The sequence below is a fragment of the Triturus cristatus genome, chromosome 4_1 (assembly GCF_964204655.1).
Source record: "Triturus cristatus chromosome 4_1, aTriCri1.1, whole genome shotgun sequence".
In the NCBI taxonomy this organism is placed as follows: domain Eukaryota; kingdom Metazoa; phylum Chordata; class Amphibia; order Caudata; family Salamandridae; genus Triturus; species Triturus cristatus.
The window spans coordinates 563,477,225-563,499,546 of record NC_140585.1 but is presented as its reverse complement, the minus strand read 5'-3'; the positions used below and the strand labels follow the sequence as shown (position 1 = coordinate 563,499,546).

At 43.3% G+C, this 22,322-nt stretch overlaps 1 protein-coding gene across 1 annotated transcript in view; it reads left to right on the top strand.

Moving 5' to 3' along the window:
- LOC146855233 (cadherin-related family member 3-like) overlaps window positions 1-22,322 on the top strand; it is a 628,588-nt gene that overhangs the window by 541,939 nt on the left and 64,327 nt on the right. Inside the window, exon 21 of the mRNA XM_085651100.1 lies at window positions 13,821-13,910. Within this exon, the coding sequence (XP_085507226.1) occupies window positions 13,821-13,910 (90 nt within the window). The remainder of the gene's footprint in view (window positions 1-13,820; window positions 13,911-22,322) is intronic.

Genomic DNA, 22,322 nt, shown 5'->3' with positions numbered 1-22,322 from the left:
ACACAAATTTGAATGCATTTTCTTTAGTTTTGTTATGTGGCACATTGTAATGTTTTAAGACTACCCTTTTAGCACAGCTCTTCAAGCTTCAACGAGTGGACACTAGTTAAAGTTTGTAGCAACAAGCCACATTCTATGTGCACTAGATATAGGCTGGCTGTGGCCTTCAGCCACTCTCATTGTGTAATACATATTTTTCTAGGCACAGTTCTTGACCATCAGCTATGAAATTTCCCAGGCCATGCCATCCAGAGCTTGTATTGTATAGAACATGGGCTTTAGATTTGCTTTGCTGCACACACAGTTCACTGTATTTCAGCTTTGCCCATGCCGTTATGCTCTTGATGGAGTATTCAGCAAGAACTGGTAGCCAGTCGGCTTTCCCCCAGATCACAGGAGCACAGCCTTTGAACATGCTAATGGGCTCTGGATGGTTTGGCTTTTCAGTCACTCCCAGATCTCTGCTCCCTAGCATTAATAGCCTGCTGTGCATGAAATCTGGTCATACCCACAGCGCTCTGTACATGACCTTCAACGAAGCCTTACATCCACTCTGCCTGCCTGCAGGTCATGGCCATTTATCATTGTTCTCAGAGTGCCAGGTGCACAGCCTTTGGCCTCAATCTAAGGATAAATTTCCATGCCCTGTACCCAATGGGCATTTGCCTTTGACCATAAAAATCTGCAAAAGAGTAGAGGTTGTGTCCTTTGGCAACATCCTGTGCCAAGTTCCATGATTCTAGCAAGTATTGGATACAGAGGGGCCAATTCACTAAGGGCCTCCACACTCATGGTAGAGGCCCGCAGTCATGGCAAGGGCCCCACACTCGTGGTGGTATCTCTGCAAAGGCAACTGCAGTACCCCATGAGTGCGGGACCCCAGCCACGAGTGCGGATGCCCTTTGTGAATCGGGCCTAGAGTGTGGCCAAACTCACATCCCTGAGTGCAATCACTCAACAATAAGTACTCACTGTACATGGTTCATGCTTGTGCTTAATGAGTATATGAGTACTGAGTAAAGAATTGGGCTTAGGCCTCAATCTAACTACTCTATGCACTGTACCACCCACCAGTACCCATTAGTCAGATCCTTCAGAGTAGGACCATTGGCTATGTAATGTGTGCAGTTCCCCTATCTTTTACTTTTCTCCAGTAAGGAGGGGCATAGCCCTCTGACAAAGAGTTGCATTCCCACTTACTAATACCTATGGACAATTCATAGGAACGGGGTCTACCCTGTCTGTGTCTCCTCCTTTGGCCAATGTTCATGAACCCTTTCAAGATGAATGTTAAGTGAGGATAGTCTGTTTCTGCCACAATGGACTTAAATTATGAACAATCCAAATGGTTTTATTTTTTCCACTTCTATCATATATATTAAGATTAATAGTACTTTAAGTTAACATCCATCATATCACTATAACTGTGTCGAGATATAATTTATCGAGTTTTTATCCAGCCCCATGTCTAACAGAAATAACATTTTAAGTAATATTAGAGTGAAACATATCCATAGTTTAATTTATGTGGCTTTTTAGTCATAGGTGTTTAAAAGCATTTCAGCTGCACAAATAAAAGGGCTATCCTGTTTCAGGTGATGAAAGTTCGAAAAATGCATTTTTTTTACTGCTGTGGAAGAGTTGTTGATGTGCACTTTGTGTAGCAAAGGATGAACTAGCTTCACTCTTGTCAAAGGAAGGAAAGGAATCTATTAAAGTCAGATACTATTTTGACATAGAAATGATGGAGTGCCAGCATTACTATTGTTACAAAAGGCTATCTTTAGCCAACCCACACACTCACAAAGATGGTGGTTTGATTTTGTCGCGGTGAAAAGGAACTGGTGGACTAATGTGTGGGGATGGAGTAGTTGTCTGCACGCTGTCTCATCTTCAGCAGCATGGAACCTTTACATTGCCAGAGATTGAACTATGGAGTTCCATGTAAACCAATTCCTCCATTTTTACTCAATCAAAACTCTTACAACCTACTTCCACCCACCCACTATGATTATGTAGATAGATGGTATTAGAGAGAATTCAGGGAATAAGGGCCTCATGTAGGTAAATAAATTTTACCGTTGCTTAAATACCGAGCCGTACCGAATCGTTAAATTAGAATTGTTAAGTTATATGTAGGTAAAAATTCGGTAACAGTTACCGATTCGGTAACATTCGGTAATCACGAATCGGAATTCACCGAATCGGTAAATACCGAGGTGGTATTTACCGAATCGGAAAATACCGAGGTGGTATTTAGCGATTCGGAAAATACCGAGGATACTACCACCTTCCCTTAACTAAGTAGCTAATATCATAATTATGTTATAATAGAAGGTCTCTTAGGCTTGAATAGGGGACCCCATACCTCAAAAATCAGCTCAGTGAAATCACATCACAGGAGCATCAGGAGCCGTCTCGCAGGAAGGCTCGTCTTCGGTCTGAATAATAAACATGATGTCTGTGATATGAAAAGCACCAACTGTCAGGTATTTGCAGCTGCGCGTGTGTCATGGCTAAATAGTGGGTCGAACAACCTAGAGTGGAAAACATGCATTGTGTAAAATTCCAGACTGTGTGTCACAGCATGTACAGACCAAGGTCGCTGCGCAGAGCTTGGGATGGGAACAAAAGAATGCACTCGTCTGAAGGAAGTCTCGAGTCAGCAGTTTATTCCAGAAAGAACATGTAAACGCAGTGTCGTGTGCAAAGACAAAAAGATGGCTACATAACATTCAACGTGGTTATGCGAACTGAACAATGTATGTACGTATTCAGGGAGAACTCACAACACGCCCCCTTGAGCGAAGCAATATTTAATAGGCAAGAAAAGAGAGAACGCAGAGTTCAGTTTCGTCAGAGCAGAACAAGGCGTAACCAATGCAGTGCCAAAGTCCTAAAGTCCAATTAATTGCAGCATAAAATTCCAAAAAACACAATGCAAGTATAGTAAAAAACTCAAGCCGACCATCAGGAAGAGAAAAAAGAGAAATAAAAGAAATAAATGTTGCGCCAGGGTGCTGTCCAGTAGCACAGGCGCAATGGACGACAATCCAGTTAATCCATGAATGTATAGGCAGCATATGTGGCCACGGCTTCCAACAAAAAATCGTTTGCAGGGCCACTAAAAGTCTCAGCCATCCAATTAAGTAAAGAAAAGGAACATACGTGTTCTCCAACCAACGGAGCCTCTAGCACAATCAGAGGGCACCCGGAATGTTCCTCCAAATAGCTCATGGACAAGAAGTCGTAGGCTGCCGCTGAGATGTCCCAATTACCCAGGATACCATGCGCCGCACCACACGCCATGATCCGGACACCAGAACAGGACAACTCGTGAGACACTAAGGGCCTCATCAGTCGATCGAAATCCGGCACCGGAGACACCATGTTGGTCAAGCACAAATCCAGAGGCCATTCAAAGGGACAATCCAGGCAGTGTAATACAGGTTGTACGCAGGTGAAGTAGGAATACCTGAAGGATAATCCATAAGCCAGGCTCAAAGTCGCCAATGGCAGAGTACCATAAAAGTCAAGCATCCGATCACGAAGAAGATGCAGACGGGACAGGTGCTCGTGTGGCACAGAAGGAGCAGCCATTCCGGAGTATGAAAAGGAAAAGCAGCACACCTGCCACTAGCGCCAGGAGCAGCGGGACACCTCCAAAGATGCTCGAGAACAGTGAATGAACAAATGCAGGAATTACACCAAAAATAGGTTGGAAAGAGGTCACGAGACCCGAGCCCACATGTGTAAAAAAATGAGCCAGGCCGGTCGTGGACGAGGCATTGAAAATAGTTTGGATCAAAGAGCCGAAATGCAGGGGGAGGTCAGTATTCAGAGGCGCCTGTACCTCAGTGCGCGTATTAGCAACGTGAAGGACAAATGTTTCACGAGAGGAAGTCAAAGGCACCTCTTTGTGGGACAATAGCGCTCTATTCTGCTCAACTTGTTGAACTCTGCTTTCAAGGTTGGAATCGAAGGCCAGATGGAAACATCCAGCCGCACATGCGGGGGTGGAAGAAGAACAGTATTGCAGCAGACAACTTTATGCGAGACAGTTATGTACGGGATTCCCACTCACATCCCGCAGCAAGCTTCATTATTCAACATTATATAAATACCGTTTGCAAGCAGAGTGAAAGGAGGTGTAATCACAGGCACTGGGATACCTCGTAGGACGCACGCCAAATTCGGGGCTTGTACATTGCATGCGCCGTGTACTTGCATGTGCCTATTGTCTCATGTATGAATCCTAGAAGAGAGAGTGCTAAAGCTATTATCTATAACGGCTAAAGCCTTCTCCATGTTTGCTTGGTCAATAGCTCTCAATCTGGAAGCCGCCTCACTGTGCGACAACTTGCAGACTTCGTTGTAAATAGCATACGCCCACCTTTTGGTTGTGCCACCCACAGGACCATTCACAAAATCATTCAATTCGGTATGCACATTGATGGAGTGGGTGGACTTCCTGATCCTGTAGATGTGCTCTGTGTCAGCTGGTGGACAGATTGGGATGTGTGTACCATCAATGCAGCCAATGGAATGGGGGAACTGTGCCATGTGAGAAATGTCTGTTTTTGTTTACTGCAGTGCAGCCTGTGTGTTGTGGAAGCTGATGTAGTGGTGCATTCTCTGCATCATGGCATCCAGGAAATTCCTGAAGGAACGGGACAGGCAACTCTGGGATACACCACCCACCGCAGCTGTCACCACCTGATAACTGCCGGATGCCAACAGATGTGGGCTGCAGAGCACCTGCACATGTGGGGGTATGGCGTGCGCCCTTCTTATTGGCTGGTCCAGGAGTGGGTGCAGGTCCCTGATTAAGGCCATGATGGTTTCGGGGTGTAGCCTGTACCTCTCATGTATCTCTGCATCAGTCAGCTGGAATAGTGTGATGCGCTGTCTGTAGATGCGTCCCTCCCGTCGCCAAACCCTCAGTCCTGCTGCCTGTAGATGTAGGCGCCTTGCAATGACGTACATAGCGGGCATGTTGTCCACGCTGTTGCATTTTGGGATTGCTTATCTGCACTGTTGATGGTTACCACCTGCTTTCAATCCGTGTTAATTACCGACTCTTATTTACCGATTTTCTTGGATTTCTTAATTACCGAGTGCTCCTACATGTCATTTTCATTTTTACCACTTCATATTTACCACTTCATATTTACCGATTCGTTAATTATGTATTCGGTAACTCTGATTCGGTATTTTGGAATTCGGTAAATATGAATCGGTATTTACCGCCTCATATTTACCGAAAAGTGGTTTTTGGACTCCTACATCTCACTTGTCTGAATACCGGTCGGTAACGGCATATTTACCGAAAATCGGCCGTTACCGACCGGTATTTGGCTACCTACATGAGGCCCTAAGTGCGGAGCCACTATTAGCACTATCTAGCAAAAGGCGGGAGACACTGCACTCTCTTGTCTGCAAAGTACAGTGTTTTGCTATTGTACTCCAAACGGGTGTTGGCATATTCTACATATGTTAATGTCTAATTTGTTCTCTCGGTCTTTAGCATAGAGTGTGTTTGTGTGTGTGTATTTGGGACAGTGAGGGTGGAGGACGAGTAATGCTCAGCATGGAATGGTTTAGGTTTCTGTGTGTTTGTATGTGAAGGGCACATATTTTGATTCTATGTAAGTCTCAGTTGCTCTGGTTCATTTTCATTTCTGTCCTCGATGTTTGCCACTGAGCATGTGCAACACGTTTGTATTGCTATGTTTTGCACTCTGCGTGCGTCCTGTACTATCCACAAATGTAATATATCTGTGTATGCGCATGTGCATGCATATGTACAGTTGTCCTTGTGTGTGTCTCTGTTTGCGTGTCTCTGCTTTATTCAGCCATCTCAACAAACATCACAGACCAAGATGTTTTATGCAAAGTATTTGTTAAATAAATTGTGTCTGGCGGTCCTTCCATTGTGATCCTTGCATTGTGGATATGCCTTTTGGCTATAGATGGGTTGTTCTTGTTCTTAGGTGTGATGTTTGGATTTTTCAAAATCCTCTGACTTCAGTGATATGTAAAAGTTGTATCTTTGAACTCATAACACAATTAGACTATCTTAAAAATGGCATAACCCAGTATTGTCCTTTCTCCAAATTGGCATATAGAGCACTGGAATATTTCACATGTCCCTATTCAATGCATTAGTCATTTTAGCAATTTTATGCCAAAATTGAGCTTTAAATGCCCTTTTGATTTACTCCTATCAAAAACTTACTAGGAGGAAGGCTCCCTGTGGGTGGAGCCAACGTAGGAAGTGGGTGGAGCCAGTGGAGGAAGTGGGTGGAGCCGGGGAAAGTGTGTGTGGCGTCTGAAAAACATTTGAGCACCTGGACTTCATATTTTACAAATTAAGCACTGGCCAGACTAGCTTGAATCAAGTGGCACAGCGAGCAAGAGACCCACGTCTGTGCTTAACCTTTGCCACTTAGAACGAAAATAGTAAACATAGCTTGAATCAAGTGGCACAGTGAGTGGCTTGACCGAAGTTTCATCGGTTGCCATTTATGTATTCATACAATCAAGGCCCTGTGCATGATACCCCAATTTTTGCACTGGATAGATGCATCTTTCTGATACGCGGTTTACCACATTCATAAACAGAGGACTGCTAGATTGGAAAGCCATTTTCTGCTTGTGAGCTCCAATCTTATTTATGAGAGGTATGAAAAAGCAAACATATAGAGTCGTGAGCCTCATTTCTAGAACGGTCAACCTCTGCATCTCTGCTGTCAGATTTTTACAGGAAGATAAAAACCTTTCTGTTTAGCAAAAATACTTCCCTGACAAAGTTTATTTTTTCAGTCCTACTGCCAAAATACCTATGCGCATATATGTGTTTCATAAATAAATACAAATTTCCACTTGTATTCCTTACCACTTAACAAGTCTACTTCAGTAGGCATTTTTGACAAGAATAGCAAAACCGGTTTTGGAAGCATATGCCAATGAAGTCCAAACCTTATGGTGGATTTAAAAAATGTCTGCAGTGTTTACTTATTGAAATGCCACTGGAAATACTAGGTTATCCCACATTTCGGTAAAATCTATTTAAGAAACTGTAAATTCAGAGGAGCCGTTTAGCATACTGCTAAATTGAGTAAGAGATGCATTTAGAGTGTGGTGAAATGTAAGCTCCATCATTAAATGGCAGATTTCTTGTGCTGCTAAACGGTGGTTCATCCCGCTCATTTAGGAACAGGAAAACACCCGATCAGCTGATGACTTAGCCTCCAGGGGCTCGACCAGTGGTCAATCCTTGACAGCAATCCATCAGTCATAGGGTGTATGCCCTTTTAGGTCCTCTGTCCAGATTCATATTTTCCCTGCCAGGGTCTGCCACACCAGGTATGGTGAGGGTCTACAAAACGAGGTATGGTGAGGGTCTGCCACACGAAGGGTGGTGCACCGGAGCAAACATAAACAAGGGACCACAGCTACAGGATGACAGGTGCCTGCACTTCAAGCCTATTGATTTAATATGTTTTATAAACGGCCTCAGGCTTTGGGGTGCAATTTATAAAAAAGGATTGCAGATCAGACTGCAGCAACAGGTTAGTTTCATATTTATTTCTGACTAAAATGCCCCTGGTGTGTCAGTGGAAGCAGCACCGACAGAAATGAGCCACCAGTTCAGGAAGTCCTTCAGAATAACACTGGTGGATTGCCGAAGGAAGGGCTGAGGCTGGGCATCCACCACCTCACGGCCTCTATGAACAGACCATCAAGTGGTGTTTGGCCTCCTTGAACATTTAAAATACTAGATGAATCCACAAATTTAGATCTATGAAAACTAACAACATATAATAATCCTTAATGTCAGGAATCCATTCAACTTTGGGCTATATTTCTTTTTGCAAACAAATCTAAAATCCCACCTCACAAATGTATATAGATTGGATATGGCCTGTATAGTTGTTGCATACGGTCAAAGTAATCATTTGAACATGCTTCCTAGGTGCATATTTGTAATACTGTATATTTCATACAAGCACTTTTAAATTCATGTTTTCATTTCTCTTTACTAGACTTAGAAGGCCTAATAATGATGTCTGACCAACATCAAAGAGGAATGGAACCGCCGGACCATAGTTCGGTGATTCCACCGGCTTTATTTGGATGCGACCGTCCTATGGGTGGTCGGAAACATCAATTTGTTTTGCAATTGCAGCTTTTGCGGTGGGCAGAAAAGGCCTGCAACACGAGCTACAATTGAAACATTGATGTTTTAGAAAGCAGACAGTGCAGGGATGTTTACGGGGGCACAGTGCTTAATTTGTAAAATATGAAGTGCAGGTGTTCAAATGTTTGGTGGAGGCCACACCTACTTCCTCCACTGACTCCACCCACTTCCTCCACTGGCTCCACCCACTTACTCTAGTAGCTCCACCCAAATCCTCAACTGGCACTGCTATAAGTCAGTTGTAATCCCAGAAAGCATGGAAATGTCACACACAGGAACCCAAGCCAGTGGCACTGGAACAAAGTGTTGTTAGGAGAGAGAGCTATCCTCTCTCTTACCAATGGCAGAGGCAGAAAGTTATGTTCCAGAAGACATGAAAACGTCTGACAATGGGAAAAACTGTAGATCTCATTGGCACTTCGGGGCAATTTCTATTGTTAACATACAGTAAAATCTCTCTATGGCACTTGCTTCGTATTTGTATCTTGACCAGAACCATTGAAAGTCCGAAGTTTAAAGTTTGTCACACCTGCTTAATTAGGTCTCTGTTTCTGTGCTCACTAGCCCTTTTCAGTCACAAGCCATATAAGTAAGAACCCTTGTTTATATTGACTCTACATAGTGGCCAGTGCCAGAGTCCTTATTAAAGTAACAGATTACAGTGAAATGGTGTGGTAGAAAGTTAAATGGCTCTATAAAAAGCAGCACTATAGGAAAATGTAAAATAAACAAAAATATTAAGAAATGATTGCCATCGTGTTAGGGAATTTACAGAGGAATACCTTGCCAGGCCTAGAATGAACCTGAGCAAAATGTATACTTTTGATGCAGTTGAGGCATAATTCTGTTGTCCTCTCTGTCTCGTGGTTACATTCTCTAGACTGAGATTGCATATTAAATGCTTTGAGATTTACTGACATTTTGAATAATCGATTATATATTGGTAGCTAAGAATTATAAATTAAGATGCTGCCTTCAACAAACAGCGTTCTCTACTAACCCACTGCAAGGCAGCCTTGTCTGCTCAAAAGTATACATTTTTTGTGCAAATTAAGTGCTCTTTGTACCAACGTTTTAATTTAAATACATTGAACATTTAAATTTAAGTGCTCTTTGTACCAATGTTTTAATTTAAATACATTGAAACATTAAAATCTCTTTACTTCTGTCCACATGTAAAACGTAGACAGTGTTTCTTGGTCTGGTTATCATAACACTGAAGAAAATATTACATTACATCCATGAAACAATATTTATGTGTCCATTAAAAAGGCTCTTTTTAACTTCTGAAGTCCACGCGAGATATGTGTGCCAGATTCAGCTTCAGATGTTTAGCAGCTGGGGGAAAGGGAAGAAACTCTGAGGGGGTCTCGTGGTGATTAAAAGTCTTTTAGAAGCAGAAAGGGGAGAGTACGGTAGAGCGTGCCTTAAGCTTGAACTTGGAGCGTTTTTCTAATCTTGAATAATTCCCAGGTATTTCCATAGTAGATACATACATACTTCAGCTCTGCCAGCCTCCGCCATAGACTTAGTTGGAAAAATAAATCTGAACGGGTGACTCAGGAAAGCCAGTGGCATGAAGAGCCTGTTGAATCGAATGCTCAGATGGCGCGCGGTTTTCATTAGCCCCCTGGCCTGGACTAGGAGGCGGGAAGTCGCTACGCTACGCTGTATAGAGTGCTTCAAATTAAATTAATGCAGGACATTATTGCGAAGCATACCTACCCCTGTCAATTGGCTTAGCACATCACTTTTTACATATTAAGGCACTATTACAAGCACAAACCATGGCACGCTTAAAGAGCCTTTAAGAGTATGGGCTCATTGATTAGGTTGCAACTATACATAAAAAAAGAAGGCAACAAATGTAATTAACATCCTGCTTATCAAGGCTCTTAACAACTCGAGTCTTAAGCGGTAAATTGTTTAGGGGAGGACACTTCAAGGGCAGGGGCCGGGCAGGGTCTTTAACTTAACCCCGGCGGCCCTATCATAATATAATGTGTACAGCTAGGCCAGGGTCCCGGGCATCGTCGAATCTTCAGATTGTGGCGCTACCACGGTAACCGTCACAACACCACTCTCAACAAAAAAATGAGCATAGCATGGCTACTTATTAGTACTTACAGTTACTGGTGGTGAGTGGCCGGGGCACTGCCTTTTTTAACTGATAGGACTGGTCTGCAGGTGCTGGTGCTGGTGCTGGTGCTGCTGCCTGCCCTCAACGTCATCCGCTGTTGACTCGTGGAGTGCGGGTGTGCCGGGGCGTGGCATTCTAAAAAGAAATCTGCGCACGCTGCCTGCGCACGCTGCTGCCTACCCCCGTCAAACCAAATCTAGGCCAATCAGTGTCCCATCCTCCCACCGGCAACATTGAAGTAAGGGCCGGCGGCAGCGCCTAAGGCAAATTCGCAATGCGCATGCGATATGGATATTAGCAGTATATAATTATTGTTGGACTTGGACCAGTAATGAATCATCTTTCATATCGTAGGAATCTCGGCTCTGACAGCCGCAACACTCTTTACCAGGATTCATCACTCGGGAAACACAATTAAAAACACTGTCTGCGCCGAGTTAGCAACTGAGTGAGGTAATTATATGATCAATGCCATATGACGTGCAGGCGCTTGTAGACCCGGCCCTGATAAATAAGTGCCGGTGCTAAGCACCGGAAAGCACCGGCACAAATTAAGCACTGGGGGGGGCACCTTAGGTGCCTCCCCAGACCCCATAGTGTAGAGCCAGGGGGGGAGGGGCAATCCAATATCAGAAAAAAATATCTCAAGAAATACAGTGCTGGTTAATTTCAGATACTCTACTGAGAGGGTTTCCAATGTTCTCCCATAACCTTTAATATTATCTATAGGCGCATGTTAGTGGGGTGGGGTGGGGTGGTACGCTGAGGGGAATGGAGCTGAAGGGAAGTTGGCCCCATCAGAGACCCTTCAGTCAATCTTAAAAGCACTTTAAGGTTTTTTTTATCAGGTGAAAGGAAAATCAATGACGGCCTGCACATACAACCAGGTAATCCAGAGCTATGTGAACTGACAAGGGAGAACAAAAGTCAGGTTCTTGGTGTAGCCAGGCCCCTTTGCTCATGGTCAGATTGTCACTTGGTATCCGTAAAAGCAATGTACATTCTGGAAAAAAAAACAATTTCCATGCAGAAACATACAATCCTCAGTATGTTTTTATTGGAGCAAGAAGTATTCCATCATACCATAAAGTTCTTCGCCAACTGTGGCTTGATCTGCATGCCTCTCCAACCAATGCTCACCTTCTTGGCGTTTAACACACTGGAATGGCCTTTCCGCTTCTATCTCTTGCCACGCATGGGCTTCAGTGCGATGTTCATATGCAAGATCATGCATCTCTACACCAATCCTTCGGCGCGTCTCCGTATTAATGGCCCGGTTTACGACCCTATTAGTATCAATTGGGGCACCCGGCAGGGATGCCCATTATTGCCAATGCTTTTTGCCTTTGCGATGGAGCCCCTGGTCGCCAGTCTCCGTCAGCACCACACCCACAGGTGAATTGGTTTCTCGGCCCATTATCTCCTCGTTTCTATGTATGCAGACGACGTCACCTTATATGTCCGTAACCCTCAGGAAAACCTTAGCCCTCTCGTTCGAGAGATAATTCGCTTTGGTGGACTATCCAGGATTCAAGTAAACTGGAGTAAGTCGGTGTTATTCCCCCTGACCGATGCTACCACGCTGTTCACTCCTGCCTTCCCGTTTCTGTGGGCTTCTGGCCCTACGCGCTCTCTAGGCATCTGGCTAAGTAGGGATCTGGACGAACTATGGAGATCCAACTTCGGCTGTGCAGTCAATTGGTTGGAATCTAAGATCCCGACCTGGAGCCGGCTTCCGCTTTCTCTGGCAGGCCGAATCGCAATCGCCAAGATTGTAGTTCTGCGGAAATTTCTGTACCTGTTTCTGAACGTTCCGATTCCTCTTACCACTCAATTCTATCGCAAATTGCGCTCCCTCATCATTTCGCTTATCTGGGCAGGCAAACAGCCAACCATCACCCCTCAACTCTACACAGTTGACTCTGAAATCCTGGTACATCTTTACCTAATGGCCTGGAAGTTGGAGTGCCATTCTTTAACAATTAGGATGTTCCTGAGCAGTAGCTATTTGCATCTAAGATTCCAGAGATCCTTCTTCTCTTGTTCATACACCAAACATGGGAACATTTTTAACTTTGGTATAGGAATAAGGATAAAGTAGCAACATCTTTTAATCCTTTACAAATGCTTCTTCCACGATAACAGTTCAATGGTCACCCATCAGATGGATCAGGGAACCCTGGGGAGATAATTCAAAATTCTCAAAAACTACTGTGTTAACAAGGATTCCGGGGCCTCCTTTCAAGCTAGAATCAGCTTCTCTTGCATGTTTAACAGTGAAAGTTGCTTTTTTAGTGGCAGTAAAATAAGCTAATTGATTAGACGAGTAAGGACCGTTGGTTATTACTTTCTGTTGCTTATGATTGTTTGGAGTGAGTCTACTACTGGATCCAAATAAAGTTGTCTTGCTTCTTCTTAAATGGGTTCTGTCTCTAATATTCTGTTAGGATTCTATGTAGGAAGGGTATTTTTTATATCTTTGGACATGGCAAATGTGTTCAAACTTCAGAATCCCTGTTTGTGTCCTATGTGCAGACTAATAAAGAAAATAATCCATCAACAGAAACATTGAGAAGATTGGTATGTCAGGCTGTTGCTCAGGCATATTTATCAGAGTGAGCCTATCTCAGGAAACATCCAAGACAAATCTACTTGGAGATGCCTACTTCATGGGCAGACTCAAATTGAGTAACTCTAGAAGAAATTTGTTGAGGAGCCACATGGTCTAGTTCCTATACTTCTTTTTAAACATTATCATTTGGATGTCTGTAAAAATAGTAAATTTTTTATTTCTGATGTTTTGAAGACTGTTGCTGGTTGATTTATAAAAGGAGTATTTATTTTAATAAACACTTGAATATTACAAGAAAATTGTAGTTTGTCTATGTTTTGGGTGCCTGCTGAAAATGTAAACTTAGTTATGCCCTCGTATGAATACGATGGGACACAGAAGTCAGATGAAGAGGTAATGATTCTGTTACTTACCGGGAGTCTTCTTTACCCTGAGCTCCAGTATTCCCCATCACAGTCCTCGTCACTCTCTACCTTCCACCATCATATTCTTTGGTACCTGAATTAGCTTGCTAATTGCAGGATGTTGACAAAAGGAGGTGAGAGGACATAGGTTTTAGTAGTAGAAGTTAAAAAAACCTACTTTAAAAGTGTTTTTTTCACTTTTTACATATCTTGGAAGGGATAGCTGTCTCAGGGAGTAAGGCCTACTCATGTGGTTAGGGCTGCAATGGGGAACACTAGGGCTCAGGATAATGATGATTACCAGTTAGTGATAAAATAATTTTCTATGGGAGCCATTCTAGGGCTGCTGCCCGTTTAGAACCTCTTTGAGACAAAACTATAATGCAATCAAGGATATTTTCAAAGATTACATTTTAAATGTGACTGAAATACTCACTGTCATCTATATATCAAAGGCTTGTTTAACACTACAACCGTATCATGATCCTTTTCTTCTTGCAGTGTTCCAAAATATGCAAAATTCTTTCCTCGGTGTCATGGATGCAGAAAGCGACCACGAAATAACACTTTTGGGAAAGACACTGGCATGAGGTAAGGCATGCAGAAATAAATCAGACACTGTTGTACATTGGCAATTGCAACTCGCAAATTGCTCCTCGCAATTTGGAGCAATTGGCGCGTCGCAATTGCCAATTGCTGTACATCTGGTCCTAAGCACTATATTTGTTTTAAAATATGTTTTTAGGTGATCCTGCATTGTACACCCACACAAGTGAGGTATCATTTTTATTGGGAGACGAAGGAGAATGCTGGGTGGTAGGACATTAGTGCCGGTGCGGTGATCCTATAGAGAAATTTCAGAAAAATATAATTTATTTTAGCTAAATTTGAGGTTTGCAGGAGATTCTGTGTAGGAAAACATTGGGGGGTCCACACAAGCCACACATCCCTGGACCCCCCGGTGTCTAGTTTTTAGAAATGTGTGGGTTTAGTAGGTTTCCCCTAGATGGCCGCTGAGCCCGGGACCAAGAACGCAGGTGATCTCCTTGCAAAGCCAGGTAATTTTGTGATAGGTCATTTTGATGTCTCCACAATACGTATGGGGCCCTTACCTGTCACGGGTACTGGGCCCACCCACACAAGTGAGGTATCATTTTTATCAGGAGACCTGGGGGAACGGTGGGTGGTAGGAAATTTGTGTCTGCCCGATGAGCACACAACTTTGCCACCCAGAAATGTGAGAAAAATGTGACCCACGCAAGTCACTCCTCCTTGGACTCCCCTGGGTATCTAGTTTTAAGAAATATCTGGAACTGGTAAGTTTCCCTAGATGGCCGCCGAGCCCAGGCTCAAAAACAAAGGTGACTACCCCGCAAAACAACGTCTTTATATAGTTGATAATTTTGAAGTCTCCACAGTACGTTTTAGGCAGTTTCCTGTCATGGGCACTGGGCCAACCCACACAAGTGTGTTACTTTTTTTATCGGAAGACTTGGGGGAATGCTGGGTTGGAGGAAGTTTGTGGCTCCCCTTAGATTCCAGAACTTTCCATCACAGAAATGTTATGAAAAGGTGTTTTTTTTACAAAGTTTGAGGTTTGCAAGGGATTCTGAAAAATTCACAGAAGTCACCTCATCCTTGATTCCCCTGGATGTCTAGTTTCAAAAAATGTATAGGTTTGCTAGGTTTCCATTGGTGCCGAAGGAGCCAGGGTCCAAAATTCACATCTAGGCACATTGCAAAAAAAAGGCCAGTTTTAAGTGGGAAAATGTGATGTGTCCATGCCGCGTTTTGGGCCGTTTCCTGTCGTGGGTACATGGCCTACCCACACAAGTAAGGTGCTGTTTTAATTGGGAGACCTGAGGAATTGCAGGATGGTTCTAAGTGTGTGGCTCCACACAGATTCCAGAGCTTCCCATCACAGAAATGTGGGGATTTTTTTTTTTACAAGGTTTGAGGTTTGCAAGGGATTCTGGGTACCAGAACCTGGTGAGAGCTACACAAGTAACCCCATCCTAGATTCCACTGGGTGTCTAGTTCTAAAACAGTTATAGGTTTCCTACAATTCCCAAGGTACCAGCAGAGCTAGGGTCCAAAATCAACAGCTAGGCACATGGCGAAAAAAGGGTCAGCTTTCACAGGAAAAATGTGATGTGTCCACGTTGTGTTTTGGGCCATTTCCTGTTGTGGGTACTAGGTCTACCCACACAAGTGAGGTACCGTTTTAATTGGGAGACTTGAGGAATTGATGGGTGGGTGGAAGTGTGTGGCTCCACGCAGATTCCAGAACTTCCCATCACAGAAATATGAGGAAAATATGTTTTTTATTTTTACAAAGTTTGAGGTTTGCAAGGGATTCTGGGTAACAGAACTTAGTGGGAGCCACACAAGTTACCCCATACTCGATTCTTCTGGGAGTCTAGTTTAAAACAATATACAGGTTTGCTAGGTTTCTCTAGGTGCCAGCTGAGCTAGATGCAAAAAGAACAATTGATGGACAGAATGCAGAACAATGTCATACATTCACCCCAGTACAGAGATCTGGGCCTATACCCAACGTTTTTTTGCTCACCATGCCATTCCAGTTTGGACCCTGCCATATGCGAATCAGTCTTGAGCCTGCGCCCAATGGGAACAGTCCAGCTTGAACTGCTAGGCCAGGTCCTCCCTGGACTGGAAAAAAACATCCTAGGACCGGTTTCGGGCTTTCAGCCCTCATCAGCCAGGATAGCTTGACTCCAGTGGCATTCATGCTTGGCCCTTCTGATCCTCCCATCCTACAGTCCTTCTATCTCACCCCCTTGCCACCTACAGGGCCCCCTGTATTCCCACTCTTTCTCCTGGGACAATAAACCCAATTCTAGCTGTCAGAGGGGATGACAGCTTAAACAAGAATTGGTAAATGCATTAGGTTTCGCCTATGTTATTAATAATACACTGTTTTTGTTGTCAACTGTAGCTTGATGAATAGTTGGGCAATATAAGTTACTGAAACTCCGTTCAAGTGTTATGGCATCTTTAGGAATTTGTAATGCAAAGGAAATTTATTTTTTGTTCTCTTTGTTATTTGTGGGGATAGGAGATGTGGTCTGTTGAGGTACTTGTTATCTATTTGTATTATGTACTGGTTATTTATTTGTATTATGCTTTTTGTATGTAAATGTGTTTGGCTTTTATTGTTCTGCATCAGTCTGCCTTGGGACGTCTTGTGTCTTGGAATGTGGAATGGAAGGTGGTACGGATTCGTAAGGGAGACAGTTTCATGGGCAGACTGAGTGGAGAATGCAGAATGGTACATTCAGTGGATTCAAAGTTTATTATTGTCTCAAGAGGGAATTTGAAACCTGGGTCTGAGATTATACCCAAGATATAACATTCGGGAGACGTGTTGAAAGCTGGAGAAAGTTGTTCCAGTGATTGAGAGAGTTGTGTTCCCTCCGCCCTGCCAGTGTTGCCAATGACAATACCAACATTAGAAATTGTGATGCGCAACAAATCGCAATTACGAAATCGCTATTCTGATTTTTGTACATCTAGACGGAAGTTCCTTGATCTCAGAAAGAACACTAACAACTCTGCACAAACATGTGAAGTTAGAAAAGTAAGTCAGCTATTCAGGGAATGGGGTAAAGTTTGATGGACAAATGCATTGTGTGGATTTTATCTTCTGCCCCATCGGGTGAGTGACCTGGTTATTAGCATTCAGTGTTGTGGTCTACGGTAAGCCTATTGGGATGCCATTTGGAGGAAGAAGTGGGCGCTCCAATATAGTAGGTTCTCCAGCTCTTTCAACTCTACTGTGCAAAATAGATCCTGTCTGCTTAAAAGAAAAGACCAGAGTGTATAGCAAAAACTACCATATAGGAGACATACCGATTAACTTTAAAGTTACAGTTCATAGAAATGTTTTTGTGTGTGAGGAGTGGGAGCAAATGTATTAAAGGCAAATAATGCTGATCACAACAGAAATCATCCCAGACTTGAGAAGACATGGCAGAAAAAAAGGTTAAATATAAAATACAATGATTTTCTATCAAGTTGTAAAAATATGTCACTCATCCTGGTGCAGTCTTTTCGAGGCATGGGTTAGTGTGCAGGTTGGATGCTATGGTATTAGGAGAAATTAGGAGTACTTGTTTGACCAGATTTGTGCGATCCTTGGCATGCCAATGTATATCTGTGTCCTTCAATTACCTTATCTGCTAAAGGAGTCGCTTCTTCAAAATGAACCAAATGCCATCATTTGATGCTGCATAAGATATAGCACATTCACGTTGACAAAGCCACCTTGCCTAACCGATGGAAAATCGTAGATGTGCCTACGACTGCAACTGGGGGTTAAAGATTAGAGGAAACTATTTCAGAGATTCACGGCCCATTGCTTTGACCTACATTGCCCTGCATTTGCCATAGCTGAGGCAGCCCTGCGTGCACCCTCCACCCCCGCTGAACTGAAAACAGCCAACATGACTTTCTGTTAAAGGTATATATGATTGCCATGGAAACTGGGACTCTGCCTCAATTCTCTTTAATTCTGGGCAAGGTGTATCATGGTAGCTTCTTATCGGGTGCAAGACCAATCTATAGCACCTAAAGTATCCTCTCTATAAGAAAGCAATTCAAGCATGTTGAAATAATTCTTCTCTATCTCATGTTTAGCATTTACCAATGGGGGCCTACACATAACAACATAAGGTTGAAAAAGTGTCCGCATTTTCTTGGTCGCATACTCACCTTGTATAAACCAGTTTCCCACCTCTCAACAAACTTTACCTTCCACAATAATAGTCCTCATATGCTCATGTTGCCCAATACATATTCCTTTGCTCTCTGGCTGTCTTTGCCCCTGCACATACTATCTGTTGTCTCCCTCTCTCCTTATTACCCTCCCTCCTTTAGTACTACATTTTCCTTCTTTGTTCTGTGTTTACACAGGCTATGTTACTAGCCACACCCATCTGCCCCTTTATCCTTCAGCATGATTCCATTCAGCTGCAGTCTAAAGCTTCCCTGCTTTTCCCTGAGTTCACCAGAAAATGTCCTTTATGGGGCTGGTAGTGGTACTACTCACACTGTCCTTTTCCGACCCACCAGATTTGCTAATAAACTCGATCAGTAGGTCCAGTTCCTTAATTTAGTTACTTTTTCAACTCAGTGTCTTGATTTTCTGTTGTGGCCCTGCTCCCACTTTTCCATCTCTTGTTCGTTGTCCAAATACAATTTACATTTAGGTTTAAAACCTCTTCCCTTAGTTCAGAGATGTCCTCCTCTTTACCTTTGAAGTTTCTTTTTCTCTCCCTCTCTCTCTCTCCCTCTCTCTCTCTCTCTCTCCCTCTCCCTCTCTCTCCCTCTCCCTCTCTCACCCTTTCCCCCTCTCACAATCTTTTTTAACACTACACTACAACCTTTTTGGTGCTAGAACACAGAATGGAATTCACGCCCTATTAAATTCTGGAATACCCTCATGCACAGGTGTCCAAAACGCCTGTACTGGAAAGACATATCTGAGCCTCTGACCTTTTTCACTGCATCTTGATGCAAACTGCACACCATTTTGCAGCAATAGCATTGCTTTTCTTTGCCTTAGATCCTTGCAGCTTCCAATTCTTCTGAGCAGTGTTGTCATCATGCAAGAGCACCTCCCGTGCCCCTCATGAGCAGTCAGTCTGGTCTCTACCTCAACGAAGAATGTTGACAGTCACTTCTGTCAGGCTAATCGAATATTTCGAAGGTTGCTATTCTTGAACATGGCAAATGGAGTTTGCAGTCATGACCACAGCCTTGGAGGTCAAAGGAATCACATGGTTGCCACTTCTGTGGGACCCCCATGCTTCTGGTCAGGAAATCTTGGCCTAGTGACTCGACATTTGTATCCCATCGTTATAGTCCAGTTCAGGGGTCTCCAAACTTTTCTATACTGAGAGCTACTTATGTTTAATGAAACGCATTGAGAGCTACTAATATTTTTAGTGTTGTATAATCTCAATGTTGTTATATGTATTATTATTTCAACTAAGCAAAAGCTTTCTAATTTAATAAGCTGGGCTGCACACAGGTGAGCAACCCAGAGGTAGCTGGGGCGCTACAGTAGCTCACTCGTTGGAGACCCGTGGTCTAGTTGGAGACAGTCCTTATCTGTTCCAGCAGTTCAGTTCTTTGACCTATTCTAGCCTGAGCTGCACTTTTTTCAATTTCAATGCAGACTGGTCCAGCAGCGGTCTTTGTTACAAGTGAGATCAGGGGGCCAGGTTGGAGCTGAGAGTTTCCTCCCAGGAGAAACCCAAAACAAGAGCATAAAAGCAAGTGTGGATGCCTCAGTTACCCACCTACTACCTATGGGGGAAGGCCTCACACAGGCAACCGAGGGCCAGTAAGCATCAGAGCTTCCAAGGATGTTTTGTCACCTTCCTTAAATCCAACAACATTCCCCAATCTGGCCCACTTAAAAGAAACCATGGAATATTCTAGAAGGAGCCTAACACGAAACATCTGCTGCTTGGCATCTCTTTACGTTCCACCAAAGTAAGTCTGATACAAAGTGAAACCCACTGTGACCACACCCAAATGTATCATTCGCACTCTACATGCATCCTCTATAAACAAGTATCACATGCACAAGCAATACCTAGGGTCTGCATGGATAATCAAAGGAGCTGGTTTTATGTTACAGGCAGAACAATTAGAAACATACAGGAGATGATGGTAGGCTGCTTTCCCAAGCAGACAATTGTGAAAAAACTGTCCTTCATCTATAATCATGTTGCTACAATGTCAGTCTTGTGAGATGACAAAGTCACTCTTTTAAAAAAGGATTGCACACATAGTGTGCACTCCCAACCACAGAGCCCCACTCTGGGTCTCACTCCGTATCATGGAAAGGGCACAGTATACGTGCAAGATCATTGTGAAAGCTGAGGTGAGGGTAAAAAAACAGTACAGCTTGCTATGGTGAGCTCAAAGCTGGGGTTCACACTCAGATTCATGCAGGGGCCTAACATCAACATCTTGGGTGAAGCATTTGGTTCTAAAGGCTTGACAGTCTTCATTTGGTGCAGTGGACACTGTAACCTGTAGGTTAGCTGTGTGTTCACTAGCAGTGGCAAAACTCTAGTGGCAGCAATGTAATGTGGGGCCTTTGATCAATTTTTTATGAGTCATGTGTTACACTGATGGCTGCTTCCATTCGGGCACCACTCAAGGCAAAAAGACTATTAATACCCAATTGAGACAATAACCAACTCCAGCGGAGCAATAATCAAAGTGTAATAACAACAACCAGATGGTGTGCTAATCCTCCTGGCTGGTACTTATGGGTAAGAACATCCTGTCCCCTCTCTCGAGGCATTGTCACTATGATTTAGGTCTTGATGTGTGTGCTATATCCCCTTGTGGCACAATAGTTTCAGGACTGCATCAGAAGTACTGGCATCTTCTAGCTTCCATTGGTATGCTTGAGCTGATATCACAGAGAAACATCCCCAGATTCCCGTCTTGGGCACCTCTGCCCTCAATATGACAGGTAATTTGGATCCCATTGTTAGATGGTTGAGGGCCAGTGCTAAATACAAATAATGATAACAAGCTATATTAACAATGCACAGTGTTTTCAGACAGCTTGTGTTGCTGCTTATGGGAGGAAAATTAAAATGTTTTAGTTTGGTCTATCCTGATATTCAGAAATTGGTTAGAGCCCACTGAGATGAAGATGAACTGCTAATCACTTTAATTTCTGTTGCTACTTGCAACTGATAGTTAGTCCTTGTGAGCAGAGGGTACCAGCAGATGAGAGTCTCTAGCATTCCATCTTCACTCATACTTCTTCTCCATGCATCATCTTTCTGGTCCTGTGAAAAAGGACACTTCAGATCCACACAAAGCCTAACATGAAAATACAAAGTGATGTTCTTTGTCATGACACAGGTGTGGTGAATGTATGTAGATGGTCGCCTCCTAAACCTGCTGTTGTAATCTTGCTTGTATCTTTAAATAATGATGTTCTGTATTAGAACATCTCTGTGGAATTTATGTGTGTGTACCTTTTCCAGCCATTTGCTTGTTGGCTGGAGAGGGAGAATCACCTGCAGTTGATCTTCTAATTCAATAAATCTTCTTAATCCAAGAAGACTATGATTGCTCATTACAAAACCTGCCTTCTTAAAAGCTACATAAGCCCCACTGCCCATATGGGTCAGAAGCAGAGGGAGCATTTCAAATTAACCCCACAAAGCCCAGGTTCTCACTGGCTACTTTTTGTGCTAGAGTATTCCTCCTTCTTTGCATGTACTAGACAATTGATCTTACTTAAAAATGAGATATTTACAGTCCTGGCATCATTTACCATTTGAACTCTACAAGGCGGAGTATCTTTGTGGGCCTGTTTAGTTGTTGAGATCATCCTTCAGTTACAAAGGGCGGCTGCTTACTGCATATAAATGTTTGTAATGAGCATCGCATCGATTTTTCTAGCTTTTATTACCAGGATAGGTTCATTGGCTAAGCTAACAAGGCTATGCAAATGTATTACTTTCCCTTCCGTTACCCAAAATTTCTAACATAGACCACTTTTCTTCATCCAGCTAAATATGGGCTGAGATAGTCTCTGATGTCTCATAACAATACCAGTACTAATAGACCACTATGACCATCATGTCCTCCATCCACTCCGGGCCACCTACCAAACCCTGCCCCCACCATCTCTGTAACCTCAGATCCAATATAATCAGCCCTGAACTCACTAACCTCCTCAATGCTTCCATCTCCACAGCATCCTTCCCAGATGGATAGAAACACAGATATATCAGATCCCTCCTAAAGATTCCCTCAGTCGATCTCAGTGACCTCAAAAACTATCAGCCAATTTACCTTCTTCCATACCCAGCCAAGGTACTTGAGAAGGCCATCATTCAACAGCTCACCGACTACCTAGAACAAAACCCCCTGTTTGACACATCACAATCAGGTTTCCTAGCCAATCATAGCAGAGAGACCACACTCATCGCTGCA